The sequence below is a fragment of the Salmo salar genome, chromosome ssa02, assembly GCF_905237065.1.
Source record: "Salmo salar chromosome ssa02, Ssal_v3.1, whole genome shotgun sequence".
Taxonomy (NCBI): Eukaryota; Metazoa; Chordata; class Actinopteri; order Salmoniformes; family Salmonidae; genus Salmo; species Salmo salar.
The window spans coordinates 77,971,873-77,990,520 of record NC_059443.1 but is presented as its reverse complement, the minus strand read 5'-3'; the positions used below and the strand labels follow the sequence as shown (position 1 = coordinate 77,990,520).

Genomic DNA, 18,648 nt, shown 5'->3' with positions numbered 1-18,648 from the left:
GTCTGGAGGGTAGTTAACACAGTGTCCAAAGAAGGGCCAGAAGTATACAGAATGTTGTCGTCTGCGTAGAGGTGGATCAGAGACTCACCAGCAGCAAGAGCGACATCATTGATGTATACAGAGAAAAGAGTCGGCCCGAGAATTGAACCCTGTGGCACCCCCATAGAGACTGCCAGAGGTCCGGACAACAGGCCCTCCGATTTGACACACTGAACTCTGTCTGAGAAGAAGTTGGTGAACCAGGCGAGGCAGTCATTTGAGAAACCAAGGCTATTGAGTCTGCCGATGAGGATGTGGTGATTGACAGAGTCGAAAGCCTTGGCCAGGTCAATGAATACGGCAGCACAGTATTGTTTCTTATCGATGGCGGTTAAGATATCGTTTAGGACCTTGAGCGTGGCTGAGGTGCACCCATGACCAGCTCTGAAACCAGATTGCATAGCGGAGAAGGTGCGGTGGTATTCGAAATGGACGGTAATCTGTTTGTTGACTTGGCTTTCAAAGACCTTAGAAAGGCAGGGTAGGATAAATATAGGTCTGTAGCATTTTGGGTCAAGAGTTTCCCCTGCGGATGACCGCAGCTGCTTTCCAATCTTTGGGAATCTCAGACGACATGAAAGAGAGGTTGAACAGGCTAGTAATAGGGGTTGCAACAATTTCGGCAGATCATTTTAGAAAGGGTCCAGATTGTCTAGCCGGCTGATTTGTCGGGGTCCAGATGAAGGAGAGATATCCTCCCTGTTCTCTCTACTTTCCTCAGTCCTTCTCGTTTCAGCTTCCTTCTCCTATTTCTCCCTCTCAACCCTCCCCCTGCACTCCATCTCTCCTCGTTATCTAGTGCTTCTAAACAGTGTTATATTTCATAATTAGCTCCGTATGGATCAAGAGAGGGTAGCTCGTTAGCTAACGACTAGCACAAAACACACACACACACACACACACACACAGAAACACACAGCTCAATACTGGGAGTTAGTGTAGCGGTACTAACGAGGTCAAGATGAGTCTAATTAGCTGTCTGACAATTTAGATCAAACCTACACTACTGGGGGGAGAGAGAGGTGGGGAGATACTGTATTGGACACATGAGGGGTGGGGAGGGGGAAGAAGGGGAGAGGTAGACATGATAGAGGGGGGGAGCTGGGAAGAGGGGACAGGCGATCCCAGTAGAGATAGTTCTATAGCACGCTAACTAAACAGAGCATCTGATGCCTATAGTTCTATAGCACGCTAACTAAACAGAGCATCTGATATAGAGGTCGACCGATTAATCGGAATGGCTGATTAATTAGGGCCGATTTCAAGTTTTCATAACAAATCGGTATTTTTGGCCACCGATTTGCCAATTTTTTTTAAATATTTTTTTTGACCTTTATTTAACTAGGCAAGTCAGTTAAGAACACATTCTTATTTTCAATGACGGCCTAGGAACGGTGGGTTAACTGCCTTGTTCAGGGGCAGAACGACAGATTTTTACCTCGTCAGCTTGGGGATGCAACCTTATGGTTAACTAGTCCAACGCTCTAACCACCTGCTTTACGTTGCACTCCACGAGGACCCTCCCTGTTACGCAAATGCAGTAAGAAGCCAAGGTAAGTTGCTAGCTAGCATTAAACTTATCTTATAAAAAACAATCATAATCACTAGTTAACGACACATGGTTGATGATATTACTAGTTTATCTAGCGTGTCCTGCGTTGCATATAATCGATGTGGTGCGCATTCGCAAAAAAGGACTGTCATTGCTCCAACTTGTACCTAACCATAAACATCAATGCCTTTCTTAAAATCAATAAACAAGTATATATTTTTAAACCTGCATATTTAGTTAATATTGCCTGCTAACATGAATTTCTTTTAACTAGGGAAAATGTGTCACTTCTCTTGCAAACAGAGTCAGGGTATATGCAGCAGTTTGGGCCGCCTGGCTCGTTGCAAACTGTGTATGGACTATTTCTTCCTAACAAAGACAGACAACTTCGCCAAACGAGGGATGATTTAACAAAAGCGCATTTGCGGGAAAAAAAGCACAATCGTTGTACGACTGTACCTAACCATAAACATCAATGCCTTTCTTAAAATCAATACACAGAAGTATATATTTTTAAACCTGCATATTTAGCTAAAAGAAATTCAGGTTAGCAGGCAATATTAACCAGGTGAAATTGTGTCACTTCTCTTGCGTTCATTGCACGCAGAGTCAGGATATATGCAACAGTTTGGGCCGCCTGGCTCGTTGCGAACTAATTTACCAAAATTTTACGTAATTATGACATAACATTGGAGGTTGTGCAATGTAACAGGAACATTTAGACTTATGGATGCCACTCGTTAGGTAAAATACGGAACGGTTCCGTATTTCACTGAAAGAAACGTGATAGTTTCCGGATTCGACCATATTAATGACCTAAGGCTCGTGTTTCTGTGTGTTATGTTATAAGTAAGTCTATGATTTGATAGAGCAGTCTGAGCAGTCTGCCAGCAGCCCTTCGCAATGCATTGCGCTGTTTATGACTTCAAGCCTATCAACTCCCAAGATTAGGCTGGTGTAACCGATGTGAAATGGCTAGCTAGTTAGCGGGTGCGCGCTAATAGCGTTTCAAACGTCACTCGCTCTGAGACTTGGAGTAGTTGATTCCCTTGCTCTGCATGGGTAACGCTGCTTCGAGGGTGGCTGTTGTCGATGTGTTCCTGGTTCGAGCCCAGGTAGGAGCGAGGAGAGGGACGGAAGCTATACTGTTACACTGGCAATACTAAAGTGCCTATAAGAACATCCAATAGTCAAAGGTATATGAAATACAAATCGTATAGAGAGAAATAGTCCTATAATAACTACAACCTAAAACTTCTTACCTGGGAATATTGAAGACTCATGTTAGAAGGAACCACAAGCTTTCATATGTTCTCATGTTCTGAGCAAGGAACTTAAACGTTAGCTTTCTTACATGGCACATATTGTACTTTTACTTTCTTCTCCAACACTTTGTTTTTGCATTATTTAAACCAAATTCAACATGTTTCATTATTTATTTGAGGCTAAATTGATTTGATTGATGTATTATATTAAGTTAAAATAAGTGTTCATTCAGTATTGTTGTAATCTTCATGATTACAAATAAATTAATACATTTAAATAAAAATAAAAAAATTAATAAATAAGAATTTTTATTAAATCGGCCGATTAATCGGTATCGCCTTTTTTGGTCCTCCAATAATCGGCATCGAAAAATCATAATCGGTCGACCTCTAATCTGATACCTATAGTTCTATAGCACGCTAACTAAACAGAGCATCTGATACCTATAGTTCTATAGCAAGCTAACTAAACAGAGCATCTGATACCTAAGGTTCTATGGCATGCTAACTAAACAGAGCATCTGATACCTATAGTTCTATAGCACGCTAACTAAACAGAGCATCCGATACCTATAGTTCTATAGCACGCTAACTAAACAGAGCATCTGATACCTATAGTTCTATGGCATGCTAACTACACTGAACAAAAATATAACATGTAAAGTGATGGTCCCATGTCTCATGAGCTGAAATAAATGATCCCAGAAATGATCCTTATTTCTCTCATTTTCTATTCAAATATTACATTCCTGTTAGTGAGCATTTGTCCTTTGCCAAGATAATCAATCCATCCACCTGAAAGGTGTGGCATATCAATAAGCTGATTAAACATCATTGATGTGTGTGTTACCTGCTGGTGAGAGTGTAGTTGTGTTGTTTGACAGCGATCTCTCGCTGTTGGATCTGAATCACCTCTCTGGACAGATCCTCTGGTGTCCTGTAGGGGACACAACACAGGGTTAACACACTGCATGTTCATCCAGAGAGCTCAGAGAGACAGACCTCATGTATTAGACATTCTGATAAACCACATGTCAACCTCCTACCCTGCTGAGACAGAGAGAGCAGGGGTGGAGGAGAGAGGAGGACAGAGAGAGCAGGGGTGGAGGAGAGAGGAGGACAGAGAGAGCAGGGGTGGAGGAGAGAGGAGGACAGAGAGCAGGGGTGGAGGAGAGAGGAGGACAGAGAGCAGGGGAGGAGGAGAGAGGACAGTGGGAAGAGAGCAGGGGAGGAGGAGAGAGGGAGGACAGTGAGAGAGCAGGGGAGGAGGAGAGAGGAGGAAAGAGAGAGCAGGGGAGGAGGAGAGAGGACAGTGGGAAGAGAGCAGGGGAGGAGGAGAGAGGACAGTGGGAAGAGAGCAGGGGAGGAGGAGAGAGGACAGTGGGAAGAGAGCAGGGGTGGAGGAGAGAGGAGGACAGAGGGAGCAGGGGTGGAGGAGAGAGGAGGACAGAGAGAGCAGGGGTGGAGGAGAGAGGAGGACAGAGAGAGCAGGGGTGGAGGAGAGAGGAGGACAGAGAGAGCAGGGGTGGAGGAGAGAGGAGGACAGAGGAAGCAGGGGTGGAGGAGAGAGGAGGACAGAGGGAGCAGGGGTGGAGAAGAGAGGACAGAGAGAGCAGGGGTGGAGGAGGACAGTGGGAAGAGAGCAGGGGAGGAGGAGAGAGGAGGACAGTGGGAAGAGAGAGCAGGGGTGGAGCAGAGAGGGAAGAGAGCAATAGAAAAAAGATGAGGACTAATTAGTGTGAGGGAACAGACAGATGGGTAGGTTCTAAAGAGATCACACAGCTTCTCAAAGTGCTTGTCTCCAGTCCTAAAGCTTAACTGATGGACCTAGACGCTACAGTAGCTCAATTAACCAACACTGTCGGTATCCCAAGTAGCACCCTATATCCCTATATAGTGCAGTACTTTTGACCAGGGCCCAGGGCCCATAGGGAATCGGGTGCCATTTGGGATGCAGGCTGAATCTAAACTCTCTGGAAGCTTCTATTCTTTCAAGTCCTTAAAGACTAACTATTAAATGAGTTCCACCAGCTTCCCTTCTCCTCATATTACAGTCTAGAGCAGTGGTTATTAACCTTTTACACCGTGACAGTTTATTAACGTACACTGAACAGAAATATATATAAACGCAACATGTAAAGTGTTGCTCCCATGATTCAGGAGCTGGACTAAAAGATCACAGGAAATGTTCCATACGGACAAAACAAAAAAAAGCTCATTTCTCTGAAATTGTATTATAATCCATCCACCTGACAGGTGTGGCATATCAAGAGGCTGATTAAACAGCATGGTCATTACACAGATGCACCTTGTGCTGGGGACAATAAACGGCCACTAAAATGTGCAGTCGTATCAAACACTGCCACAGACGTCTCAAGCTGAGGGAGCGTGCAATTAGCATGTTGACTACAGGAATGTCCACTAGAGCTGTTGCCAGAAAATTGAATGTTCATTTCTCTACCATAAACCGCCCCCAACATCATTTTAGAGAATTTGGCAGAACATCCAACCTGCCTCAACCGCAGACCGTATGTATGACGCTGTGTGGGCGAGCGGTTTGCCGATGTCAACGTTGTGAACAGAGTGCCCCATGCTGGCTGTATGGTATAGGCAGGCATAAGCTACGGACAATGAAAACAATTGCAATTTGAATGCACGAAAATACCCTATCGAGATCGTGATGCCTATTGTGAGGCATCTGTGAACAAGTCGTGTGAAATCCATAGATTACGGCCTAATGCATTTATTTTAATTGACTGATTTCCTCATATGAACTGTAACTCAAAAATCAATAAAATTATTGCATGTTGTGTTTATATTCAGTATATTTACTGGTGATGACCTCCATCTCATCTGATCCAAACTGCAAAAAAAACTATTTTCTGTGACAAACCTTAAATAGGGTTTATTAACCAAATTCATGAAGGTTAATTTGTGTGTACCCCTTTAAGAGCATCCTGCAAATCTGGGCTAGAAAAACCCTGAATATATCTCAGATTAAAAACGGTGGACACGAAGCCACGCACGGTTTGTTTCTGTAGCAGAGGCTGTGGTATAGCTACGCCCAGAGACACACAGTATATTAAGAAATAAATGACCCCGTCTAAGCTGGATCTCCTGTGCTAATGGTTCACAGACCAAGTAAAACAATACAAATGACTTTGCTTGTGATGCACCCACTCCTCAAATGATACTAAATGTAACAGCATGAGAACACTGGACGTGAATCAACCAGACAGATGGAACCATGTGACATTCAGTGCATCATCTGACTGCCACTGCCCAAGTCAACATCCCATAGGTCACATTAAAGAGATGTGGGGTTTTTTTTTTTTTTTTTAAATGTATCAAGATTAGGAAATGTTTTGTGGCCCACCCGAGAGCTGCTCAAGGCCCACCCGAGAGCTGCTCAAGGCCCACCCGAGAGCTGCTCAAGGCCCACCCGAGAGCTGCTCAAGGCCCACCCGAGAGCTGCTCAAGGCCCACCCGAGAGCTGCTCAAGGCCCACCCGAGAGCTGCTCAAGGCCCACCGGTTGGGAATCACTGGTGTATCTTCCAAAATTTTAAAACAGAAAATAGAGAGAGAGAGAGTGACAACCACAGAGAGAAAGCGAGAAGACGGACAGACAACTAGTCACAGTAAAATGTAAATCTAGCTTGGATAAATGTCACGTGTGCCATTCTAACAGTATCCATCTGAATATTCTACTACCTTGGATTGTATATACACATATATATAAAACACACATGTATGCATGTATACACAGTACCAGTCAAAAGATTGGAATGAGTGTGTCCAGGGTTTTTCTTAATTTTTACTCTTTTCCATATTGTAGAATAATAGTGAAGACATCAACACTATAACACATATGGAATCATGTAGTAACCAAAAAAAAAGTGTTAAAATATATTTTATATTTGAGAGTCTTCAAAGTAGCTACCCTTTGCCGTGATGACAGCTTTGCACACTCCTGGCATTCTCTCAACCAACGCACTTCAATTAACAGGTGTGCCTTGTTGAAAGTTCATTTGTGGAATTTCTTTCCTTAATGCGTTTGAGCCAATCATGAGGACCGCCACAGGAAAGGAAGACCCAGGGTTACCTCTGCTGCAGAGGATAAGTTCATTAGAGTTACCAGCCTCAGAAATTGCAGCCCAAATAAATGCTTCACATAGTTCAAGTTACAGACAGATCTCAACATCAACTGTTCAGAGGAGACTGCGTGATTCAGGCCTTCATGGTCGAATTGCTGCAAAGAAACCACTACTAAAGGACACCAATAAGAAGAAGAGACTTGCTTGGGCCAAGAAACACGAGCAGTGGACATTAGACCAATGAAAAGCTGTATTTTTGGTCTGATGAGTCCAAATTTGCAATTTTTGGTTCCAACCGCCGTGTCTTTGTGAGGCGCAGAGTAGATGAATGGATGATCTCTGTATGTGTGGTTCCCACCGTGAAGCATGGAGGAGGTGTGATGGTGCTTTGCTGGTGACAGTGACATCATTTATTTAGAATTCAAGACACACTTAACCATCATGGCTACCACAGCATTCTGCAGTGATACGCCATCCCATCTGGTTTGCGCTTAGTGGGACTATCATTTCTTTTTGAACAGGACAATCACCCCAAACATACCTCCAGGCTGTGTAAGGGCTATTTGACCAAGGAGAGTAATGGAGTGCTGCATCAGATGACCTGGCCTCCACAATCACTCGACCTCAACCCAATTGAGATGGTTTGGAATAAGTTGTACCGCAGTGTGAAGGAAAAGTACCCAACAAGCGCTCAGCATATGTGGGAACTCCTTCAAGACTGTTGAAAAAGCATTCCTCATGAAGCTGTTTGAGAGAATGCCAAGAGTGTGCAAAGCTGTCATCAAGGCAAAGGGTGGCTACTTTGAAGAACTTAAAATATATTTTGACACTGTTTTGGTTATTACATGATTCCATGTGTGATTTCATAGTTTGATGTCTTCACTATTATACAATGTAGAAAATAGTAATGAGTAGGTGTGTCCAAACTTTTGACTGTTATTTATATATACATACACATACAAAAGTATGTGGACACCCCTTCAAATTAGTGGATTCGGCTATTTCAGCCATACCCGTTGCTGACAGGTGTCTAAAATGAAGCACACAGCCATGCAATCTCCATAGAGAATCATCGGCAGTAGAATGGCCTTACTGAAGAGCTCAGTGACTTTCAACGTGGCACTGTCATAGGATGCCACCGTTCCAACAAGTCAGTTCATAATATTTTTACCCTGCTAGAGTTGCCCCGGGCAACCGTAAGTGCTGTTATTGTGAAGAGTAAACGTCTAATAGCAACAACGGCTCAGCTGCGAAGTGGTTGGCCACACAAGCTCACAGAACGGGACCACCGCGTGCTGAAACACGTGAAACGAGCAGCCGCACACAAGCCTAAGAACATCAAGCGCAGTGAGTCAAGGTGAGTGATGCCATTTGAGAGTATCGTGTGGGAGAGAGAACGAGAAAACGTGCACCATTTAACATTCAATTTACACAGTTTATTAGGTACAGCCATGTTTCTGAGACACTGGATCTGGAGCACCTGGCAGTGACGACCATGCCACGCTCAGTCTCTCAGGTCACTCGTTTTCCCATCCTAACGTTCAATCAAACAGTAACTGAATGCCTCAATGCCTGCCTGCCTGCTTTCTATAGAGAGCCACGTGACTCACTCTCTGAAGGAGCCATCTATTTTGGTGAACAAAGTGATGTACCTAATAATCTGGCCCCTCAGTGTACATCAAACACTGGGGTAGTCATGAGAGAAAAATATAGTGTGTGTGTGTTAGATGCAGTGCAGTGTTTGTAATGTGTCTGATGTGCTTCGCTGCTCATATGGAAACATGCAACCATTCTGTCATTACGGGCTTTCAGCCCAGAACACACACACACACACACACACACACACACACACATATAATGCAAACAAATCATAAAACGTCACTCTCTCTTCACAGAGAGAACGAGGCACCAGTATTTTTCATGACTCAAGAGCTCCGCCCAGTGGTGAAATATTATACTACAGACAGAGACATTCCAGCTGACCGTATGTTGAGTCCAGTAGACTGTCCCAGGTTCTCCCAGGCCTGCAGTTTCTGAGACAGTTTCTGAAGGAGAAGAGGAAGGAACAAGATTACACACCAGGGTGTAGGGATTCAAGGTTCCACATTTACAAATTCAACTATTATGCAGATTGTTTCCAACCCTGAGATTTGTTTATTTTTCGCTAATTAAAAAAGAAAGAAGTTACGTTTCCTTTTCAGTTGTGTTTTAGAACAACCATTAATTAGAACAGACAGCATACTGCAAATGTTTTTCCTCCAGCCCTGTTTCACATTTAAAACACAAACATGTCATTCCACACTAACAGGTCACGCACCTCCTTATCCAGCTCCACGTTCACCATCTCCTCTTTCATCTTCTCCATCCGGTCTACCTTACGTCTCAATCCCTCCGTTTCCTCCTTCAGCAGGATCACGTTCTCCCTCGTCTCCCTGGGATACAGAATGAGGGGAGACAGTGAGAGATGAGAGAGAGAGGTTTAAGAGACATTAATGATAGTTGTCTTCTTTTAAACCTACAAATAACCTCTCTTAGCTGTCCTGCTCCATGTGTTCTAGTAGTGTTACCTGAGGTAAACGTTCTCTTCTCGTAGCTATCCTGCTCCATGTGTTCTAGTAGTGTTACCTGAAGTAAACATTCTCCTCTCTTAGCTGTCCTGCTCCATGTGTTCTAGTAGTGTTACCTGTAGTGTTACCTGAGGTAAACATTCTCCTCTCTTAGCTGTCCTGCTCCATGTGTTCTAGTAGTGTTACCTGAGGTAAACATTCTCCTCTCTTAGCTGTCCTGCTCCATGTGTTCTAGTAGTGTTACCTGAGGTAAACATTCTCCTCTCTTAGCTGTCCTGCTCCATGTGTTCTAGTAGTGTTACCTGAGGTAAACGTTCTCTTCTCGTAGCTGTCCTGCTCCATGTGTTCTAGTAGTGTTACCTGAGGTAAACATTCTCCTCTCGTAGCTGTCCTGCTCCATGTGTTCTAGTAGTGTTACCTGAGGTAAACGTTCTCCTCTCTTAGCTGTCGGAGCTCCTTGTCCATATCCGGGACCCTAGCAACCTCTGACCTCATGTTCTTCACTATGACAACATCCTGTTCCTGCAGAGCCAACTTCCTCTCCAACTCCTGGGGGGGGGAGAGAGGAGACACACACACACACCTTTGAGTTGTATTCTCTGCTCATGAAAGAGACTTAATGACCATCTGAAAGGTGAAGATCATGTGGAGTTTGAGTTTGTGTTAAACTGAAGAGTTAATAGCATCTCTTGATTTGATGGCAGGTCATTTAAACCCAGTAAAAATACATGGTGATTACATTGAGAGTTTATAAAGCCTACAGGGGACAGAGGCCTCTCACTGGCTGCTTTTAAAAAATTACCACTTTACTTCCCAAATGGCACTTTGAAGAGAACACACATGGATGCCAAGATAAGCAGAAGCAAAAAAATGAACAGAGCAAATGCAGGTAGAACAGCTCAAAACCTCTATAGGCAAATTAAGCACCACAGAATAGACAGACTGATACTTCAGTCCTTTTCCTAGCTCCCCAACTCTAGTCCCCATCTCAACCCGTCCTAATCCTAACCTAGCTCCCCAACTCTAGTCCCCATCTCAACCCCAGTCCTAATCCTAACCTAGCTCCCCAACTCTAGTCCCCATCTCAACCCCAGTCCTAATCCTAACCTAGCTCCCCAACTCTAGTCCCCATCTCAACCCCAGTCCTAATCCTAACCTAGCTCCCCAACTCTAGTCCCCATCTCAACCCCAGTCCTAACCCTAACCTAGCTCCCCAACTCTCGTCCCAATCTGAATTCAGGTACAATCAGTCTCAATCTTCATACATCAGTCAACCCTAGTCCTAACCTCCTAGTTTTCTAAACCTAGTCCCAATCTGAACTGTATTAATACCAATCTTGATCTAGACATCATTCATTTTAGTCCTACTTTGAACAACAATAATCTTAGCCTCACCTTAATCTTGAGTTCGTGGTCAGAGCAGGTGGACGATGCTGACTGGAGGGCCTGGCACCGCTGAGACACTTCCTGGTACTTCCTGTAAAGAGGACCAGTCATGGGGGGAGGAAATCCAGGCAGGACCAATCAGAGGGAATGAAATATAGGCAGGACCAATCAAAGGGAATGAAATACAGGCAGGACCAATCAGAGGGAAGGGAAACCAGGAAATACCAATCAGAAGAAAGGAAATCCAGGAAGGAAGGAGTGTGTGTTACCTGTGTTGTAGCTCCACTTGTTCCTGTAGTCCCTGGTTCTCCAGTGTCTGCTTAGATATGGTGTTGTCCCGAGTCTGAATCTGCTGCTTCAGGTCACGGATCTCATCCTTTAAACCACTCACCATCTACAGGGACAAATAACACATACTGTAGCCATCAGCTGTGTGGCACTACCGCTGCCTCCTGCGGGGACGCGGGCTGGGATTTAAAGTAAATATATATATGACAAATAATGAGTTACTCCACAGAAAAGTAGCAATTTGACGATGTGAGTGGAGACTAGAGGTCGACCGGTTAATTAGAGCCGATTTCAAGTTTTCATAACAAAATCGGTAATCGGGAATTTTTGGATGCCGATTATGGCCCATTACATTGCATTCCACGAGACGACTGTGTGGCAGGCTGACCACCTGTTACGCGAGGGCAGCAAAGAGCCAAGGTAAGTTGCTAGCTAGCATTAAACTTATCTTATAAAAAAAATTTTAAATCAATCTTCACATAATCACTAGTTAACTACACATGGTTGATGATATTACTAGGTTAACTAGCTTGTCCTGCGTTGCATATAAATCAATGCGGTGCCTGTTCATTTATCATTGAATCACAGCCTGCTTCGCCAAACGGGTGATGATTTAACAAAAGCACAATCATTGCACTAATGTACCTAACCATAAACATCAATGCCTTTCTTCAAATCAATACACAGAAGTATATTTTTTGAAACCTGCATATTTAGTTAAAAGAAATTCATGTTAGCAGGCAATATTAACTAGGGAAATTGTCACTTCTCTTGCGTTCATTGCACGCAGAGTCATGGTATATGAAACAGTTTGGGCCGCCTGGCTCGTTGCGAATTAATTTGCCAGAATTGTACATAATTATGACATAACATTGAAGGTTGTGCAATGTAACAGCAATATTTAGACTTAGGGATGCCACCCGTTAGATAAAATACGGAACGGTTCCGTATTTCACTGAAAGAATAAACGTTTTGTTTTCTAAATGATAGTTTCCGGATATGACCATATTAATGACCTAAGGCTCGTATTTCTGTTTATTATATTATAATTAAGTCTATGATTTGATAGAGCAGTCTGACTGAGTGGTGGCAGGCAGCAGCAGGCTTGTAAGCATTCATTCAAACTTTACTGTGTTTGCCAGCAGCTCTTAACAATGCTTGAAGCACAGCGCTGTTTATGACTTCAAACCTATCAACTCCTGAGATTAGGCTGGCAATACTAAAGTGCCTATTAGAACATCCAATAGTCAAAGGTATATGAAATACAAATCATATAGAGAGAAATAGTCCCATAATAACTACAACCTAAAACTTCTTACCTGGGAATATTGAAGACTCATGTTAAAAGGAACCACCAGCTTTCATATGTTCTCATGTTCTGAGCAAGGAACTTAAAAGCTTTTTTTACATGCAACATATTGCACTTTTACTTTCTTCTCCAACACTGTGTTTTTGCATTATTTAAAACAAATTGAGCATGTTTCATTATTTATTTGACTAAATAGATTTTATTTATGTATTATATTAAATTAAAATAAAACTATTCATTGTTCATTCAGTATTGTTGTAATTGTCATATTACACACACACAAAAAATATATATTATTCAAAAAAATATTATTTAAAAAATAAATAAATAGGCCGATTAATTGGTATCGGCTTTTTTTGGTCTTCCAATAATCGGTATCAGCGTTGAAAAATCATAAAATCGGTGAACCTATAGTGGAGACATATCAAGTAGTGGAGTGATCTCATGGTATAATCTGAGCTCTGTTACAGGTGTAGCTGGTTAGAGGAGTGATCTCATGGTATAATCTGAGCTCTGTTACAGGTGTACCTGGTTAGAGGAGTGATTTTACGGTATAATCTGAGCTCTGTTACAGGTGTACCTGGTTAGAGGAGTGATTTTACGGTATAATCTGAGCTCTGTTACAGGTGTACCTGGTTAGAGGAGTGATTTTACGGTATAATCTGAGCTCTGTTACAGGTGTACCTGGTTAGAGGAGTGATTTTACGGTATAATCTGAGCTCTGTTACAGGTGTACCTGGTTAGAGGAGTGATTTTACGGTATAATCTGAGCTCTGTTACAGGTGTACCTGGTTAGAGGAGTGATTTTACGGTATAAACTGAGCTCTGTTACAGGTGTACCTGGTTAGAGGAGTGATTTTACGGTATAATCTGAGCTCTGTTACAGGTGTACCTGGTTAGAGGAGTGATTTTACAGTATAATCTGAGCTCTGTTACAGGTGTACCTGGTTAGAGGAGTGATTTTACGGTATAATCTGAGCTCTGTTACAGGTGTACCTGGTTAGAGGTGTTGAGCCATCCGTCCCTCTCCTCCACCCTTCTGTTGAGAGACTCCACGGTCCGACGGAGAGCACGGTTTGCCTCTGCCTTTTCCGATAGGCTCTGGCTAGACTCCGCCTCCCTCTCTTCCAGGCGTCTGATTCGTCCCAGCAGGTCCTGGTTACGGTCCACCTCACGCTGGAACAATTAGAACGTGGGCCATAGAAGTCAGAACATGGAATTTAGAACACAGAATAGACCAGGAAACAAACAACATCAAACAAACTGGTGTATGAATTCCCTGCCTCTCAGCACACCATCTCATCCTCACAGCCCTTTCTCAGATACTCTGTTACTGTCTAACACCTGCAGTAGGCTCACCCACTGGAGTCATCAACTGGCCCTAGCCAAACCCATTGGTTGCCACGGGGTCATGGTTGCCAGGGGCCTGTGCGAGGTCAGCCAATCACAAGCAGTCATACTGGGTCCCAGATCCCCAACTCCTGCCTCGTCACAGAGAACGCAGCAAGCTCCTCTCCATCCCTCACAACACCACCAGGACTCCCTCATATCTCTGGACTGGTGGGATGGTGTGCAGGCATAACGTGAGCTCTGTTCGTAGTCATTCGTTGTTGTTGTTGCATTATCTATGCTGCCTCAGTGTAGCTTGTAACCGTTAAACACGTTCAGAGATGGTCCTTTATCACAGCTCACCTGATATCCCACATTCAGAGATGGTCCTTTATACAGTCCTTTATCACAGCTCACCTGATATCCCACATTCAGAGATGGTCCTTTATACAGTCCTTTATCACAGCTCACCTGATATCCCACATTCAGAGATGGTCCTTTATACAGTCCTTTATCACAGCCCTCCTGATATCCCATGTTCAGTATATTCATGACCTTTCATCTGTCTTCTACATCCCCGTGGTCCTCCACCTTCTACATCCCCGTGGTCCTCCACCTTCTACATCCCCGTGGTCCTCCACCTTCTACATCCCCGTGGTCCTCCACCTTCTACATCCCCGTGGTCCTCCACCTTCTACATCCCCGTGGTCCTCCACCTTCTACATCCCCGTGGTCCTCCACCTTCTACATCCCCGTGGTCCTCCACCTTCTACATCCCCGTGGTCCTCCACCTTCTACATCCCAGTGGTCCTCCACCATCTACATCCCCGTGGTCCTCCACCTTCTACATCCCCGTGGTCCTCCACCTTCTACATCCCCGTGGTCCTCCACCTTCTACATCCCCGTGGTCCTCCACCTTCTACATCCCCGTGGTCCTCCACCTTCTACATCCCCGTGGTCCTCCACCTTCTACATCCCCGTGGTCCTCCACCATCTACATCCCCGTGGTCCTCCACCTTCTACATCCCCGTGGTCCTCCACCTTCTACATCCCCGTGGTCCTCCACCTTCTACATCCCCGTGGTCCTCCACCTTCTACATCCCCGTGGTCCTCCACCTTCTACATCCCCGTGGTCCTCCACCTTCTACATCCCCGTGGTCCTCCACCTTCTACATCCCCGTGGTCCTCCACCTTCTACATCCCCGTGGTCCTCCACCTTCTACATCCCCGTGGTCCTCCACCTTCTACATCCCCGTGGTCCTCCACCTTCTACATCCCCGTGGTCCTCCACCTTCTACATCCCCGTGGTCCTCCACCTTCTACATCCCCGTGGTCCTCCACCTTCTACATCCCCGTGGTCCTCCACCTTCTACATCCCCGTGGTCCTCCACCTTCTACATCCCCGTGGTCCTCCACCTTCTACATCCCCGTGGTCCTCCACCTTCTACATCCCCGTGGTCCTCCACCTTCTACATCCCCGTGGTCCTCCACCTTCTACATCCCCGTGGTCCTCCACCTTCTACATCCCCGTGGTCCTCCACCTTCTACATCCCCGTGGTCCTCCACCTTCTACATCCCCGTGGTCCTCCACCTTCTACATCCCCGTGGTCCTCCACCTTCTACATCCCCGTGGTCCTCCACCTTCTACATCCCCGTGGTCCTCCACCTTCTACATCCCCGTGGTCCTCCACCTTCTACATCCCCGTGGTCCTCCACCTTCTACATCCCCGTGGTCCTCCACCTTCTACATCCCCGTGGTCCTCCACCTTCTACATCCCCGTGGTCCTCCACCTTCTACATCCCCGTGGTCCTCCACCTTCTACATCCCCGTGGTCCTCCACCTTCTACATCCCCGTGGTCCTCCACCTTCTACATCCCCGTGGTCCTCCACCTTCTACATCCCCGTGGTCCTCCACCTTCTACATCCCCGTGGTCCTCCACCTTCTACATCCCCGTGGTCCTCCACCTTCTACATCCCCGTGGTCCTCCACCTTCTACATCCCCGTGGTCCTCCACCTTCTACATCCCCGTGGTCCTCCACCTTCTACATCCCCGTGGTCCTCCACCTTCTACATCCCCGTGGTCCTCCACCTTCTACATCCCCGTGGTCCTCCACCTTCTACATCCCCGTGGTCCTCCACCTTCTACATCCCCGTGGTCCTCCACCTTCTACATCCCCGTGGTCCTCCACCTTCTACATCCCCGTGGTCCTCCACCTTCTACATCCCCGTGGTCCTCCACCTTCTACATCCCCGTGGTCCTCTACCATCTACAGAACCACTACATCCAGGTGTGTGTGTGTTACATCCAGGTGTGTGTGTGTTACCTCCAGCTGTGTGTGTTACGTACCTCAAAGTCCCTAGCGCTCAGCGTAGCGTTCTTCTCCAGTTCGATGCGTGCTCTCTTGTGACTGATCTCCATCTGTCTCTTCTCCTGGTCCATCTGGATCAGCTGGGTCTTAGACTGAACCTTCTCTGCTGCCTCCAGCAACTACACACAGAGACACACGGTCACTTTCTGTGGCTTACATACACAGGTTTCAGACTGTACCTTCTCTGCTGCAGTCTCTGGTAATTCACAACAATACAATGTGTCTGTCTCAGTCCCACCACCTCTGTCCTCTAAATACTGTTGGTGTAGGATGTGGTGCTGCACCAGGGCAGGTGTGTGCGTCTCTTCTTACATGTCTGTCCTACTCCACCCACCTGTAATCTCTGTAGGTACTGTTGGTGTAGGACGTGGCTGTCCTACTCCACCCACCTGTAATCTCTGTAGGTACTGTTGGTGTAGGACGTGGCTCTGTCCTACTCCACCCACCTGTAATCTCTGCAGGTACTGTTTCTGCAGGACGTGGCTCTGTGTGTGTCTGTCCTACTCCACCCACCTGTAATCTCTGTAGGTACTGTTGGTGTAGGACGTGGCTCTGTGTGTGTGTGTCCTACTCCACCCACCTGTAATCTCTGCAGGTACTGTTTCTGCAGGACGTCGCTCTGCACCGGGGCTGGTTCTCCCTGGTTCCGAGACGTGTCCGGGAGAGAGATGAAACTCTTCAACGACTTAAGAGTGGCGAACACCGTCGTGTCATCCTCAATGTCCATGGTGGTCAACTGTTTACAAGGTTGCTGTAGCTTCTATGAGAGAGAACAACATTTACAGGAGCTACATATGATGTCCATGGTCAAGTGTTTATTTACAAGCATGCTGCACTAGAACATAGAGGGTAACTAGCTGGCAACATTTTCAGTAGCTTCATATTCCTATGTGACATAGGAGGCTATGTCCATGGTCAACGAGCATTCTGGGGCCTCTATCTCTGGTGGGCAAGAAGATGCATGTTAGCTAGCTCCAGAGTGGCACAGCAGTCCAAGGCAATGCATCTCAGTGCTACAGGCGTCACTACAGACCCTGGTTCAATTCCAGGCTGTATCACAACCCGGCCGTGACTGGGAGTCCCATAGGGCAGCGCATAATTGGCCCAGCGTCGTCCGGGTTAGGGTTAAGTTAAATAAAGGTTAAAGAAATAAAAATCTACCTATAAACTAGTCCATTCACATGCACAGCTCGTACTGCTGATCCGACGCATGCGCCTGGAACAAAGCTAGTTTGGGGTTAAATAAAAAGTGTCCGAAAGTCGCGACATGATGTTTGAAATGAGCATACAAAGAAAAGTTGGTCAGTACTTTAGCAAAGTCACTAACATTGCACAATTGGAAAGATTGAGGGTCAAGCCGCATGTGACACCATGGACCAGAGCTACTAACGTGAACTAGTAACCAACTAGCCATGCTAACCTGCAACCAGGGTCATTTTAAAAATGGACGATTCACACGTCGTAGTTGACAATAGTGTTGATGAACATAAATAATGTGATCACAACAACTTCTCTAAGATAGTTAACGTTGGTTATTTAGACGTTTCGAATCCCCTAGTTAGCTAACGTTAGCTAGCAAGCTCAAACGACAAATTGTCGACACATGTTGATCGGATAGACGTCGGCAAATAATCCGACTTTTAAATAATATGGACACGTTATAGAATGTATTATACAGCTTGATCAGATCTTACCTTAGAACTGGCCTTAAAAAATTTTGACTAGTTAGGTAGTTATAGATACTAACAGCTAACGTTAGCTAGCATAACTTTGAACTCCCTCCTTTCCTAGAACAAGATCTGTGTTGTTATCGCGAGAATACCTGCTGCGTTGTAAAGATAGTCAAGGCTGCGCATATTGAGCAATTCACTAAATACTTCCGCGTAAGATCATCTTATATCTTTATACCATTTGGTTTGGAAGTAATGGTGATGTTTATGTAAACTAATCCGTGAAGCGACTTTAATACCTTTTTTTTGCAGTTTAGCAGGGTTCCACTGTTTGAAGAAAGAAACGTATTCTATGGTATTCTTGTCTTCTTCTTTGGAATTGAGTTGGCGGATCTTCTATGTACTGATTGGCATTCCGGCTCTTTTCAGTGATCCGGCTCGTTCGGCTCAGCTCACCAAAAAGAGCCGGCTCTTTTGGCTCCCAAACGGCTCTTTAAAAAAAATATATATTTTGTATGTTTTCAAGTCAAACAGTTTACGATAGTTTGACTATGATTGGTGTTAAAACAATTCTTATTAAATGAAATCATACTCTACCTTAACCACAATGTATTTAAAAATGCATTGGTTTGTTATGAAAAAGAATGCTATTAAACATTTGCATTTAAAGTATAACTTTTTAATGTATATAAACAAAGTGTATATAAATTATATTCCATTCTGTGGAACTTTCTGTCCGTTGATAAACATCGGGTGTCCATCTACTCTGTCACATGT

General features: G+C 45.0%; 1 protein-coding gene across 4 annotated transcripts in view; it reads right to left on the bottom strand.

Moving 5' to 3' along the window:
• Positions 1 to 18,289, bottom strand: part of mad1l1 (mitotic arrest deficient 1 like 1) — a 108,828-nt gene extending 90,539 nt beyond the window's left edge. For 2 of the 4 annotated variants that reach the window (XM_045710460.1, XM_045710468.1), the window contains exons 1-10: positions 17,896 to 18,043; positions 16,782 to 16,961; positions 16,180 to 16,320; positions 13,498 to 13,677; positions 11,174 to 11,298; positions 10,914 to 10,995; positions 9,937 to 10,067; positions 9,269 to 9,383; positions 8,935 to 8,996; positions 3,707 to 3,793 (exon numbers count right to left, since the gene is read on the bottom strand). In XM_045710460.1, the coding sequence (XP_045566416.1) occupies positions 3,707 to 3,793; positions 8,935 to 8,996; positions 9,269 to 9,383; positions 9,937 to 10,067; positions 10,914 to 10,995; positions 11,174 to 11,298; positions 13,498 to 13,677; positions 16,180 to 16,320; positions 16,782 to 16,928 (1,070 nt within the window). In that variant the 5' untranslated portion in view covers positions 16,929 to 16,961; positions 17,896 to 18,043. Of the gene's footprint in view, positions 1 to 3,706; positions 3,794 to 8,934; positions 8,997 to 9,268; positions 9,384 to 9,820; positions 9,852 to 9,936; positions 10,068 to 10,913; positions 10,996 to 11,173; positions 11,299 to 13,497; positions 13,678 to 16,179; positions 16,321 to 16,781; positions 16,962 to 17,895; positions 18,044 to 18,170 lie in introns of those variants that run through there. The other 2 variants (XM_045710467.1, XM_045710464.1) reach the window with 2 other exon arrangements.
• Positions 18,290 to 18,648: the final 359 nt, after the last annotated feature.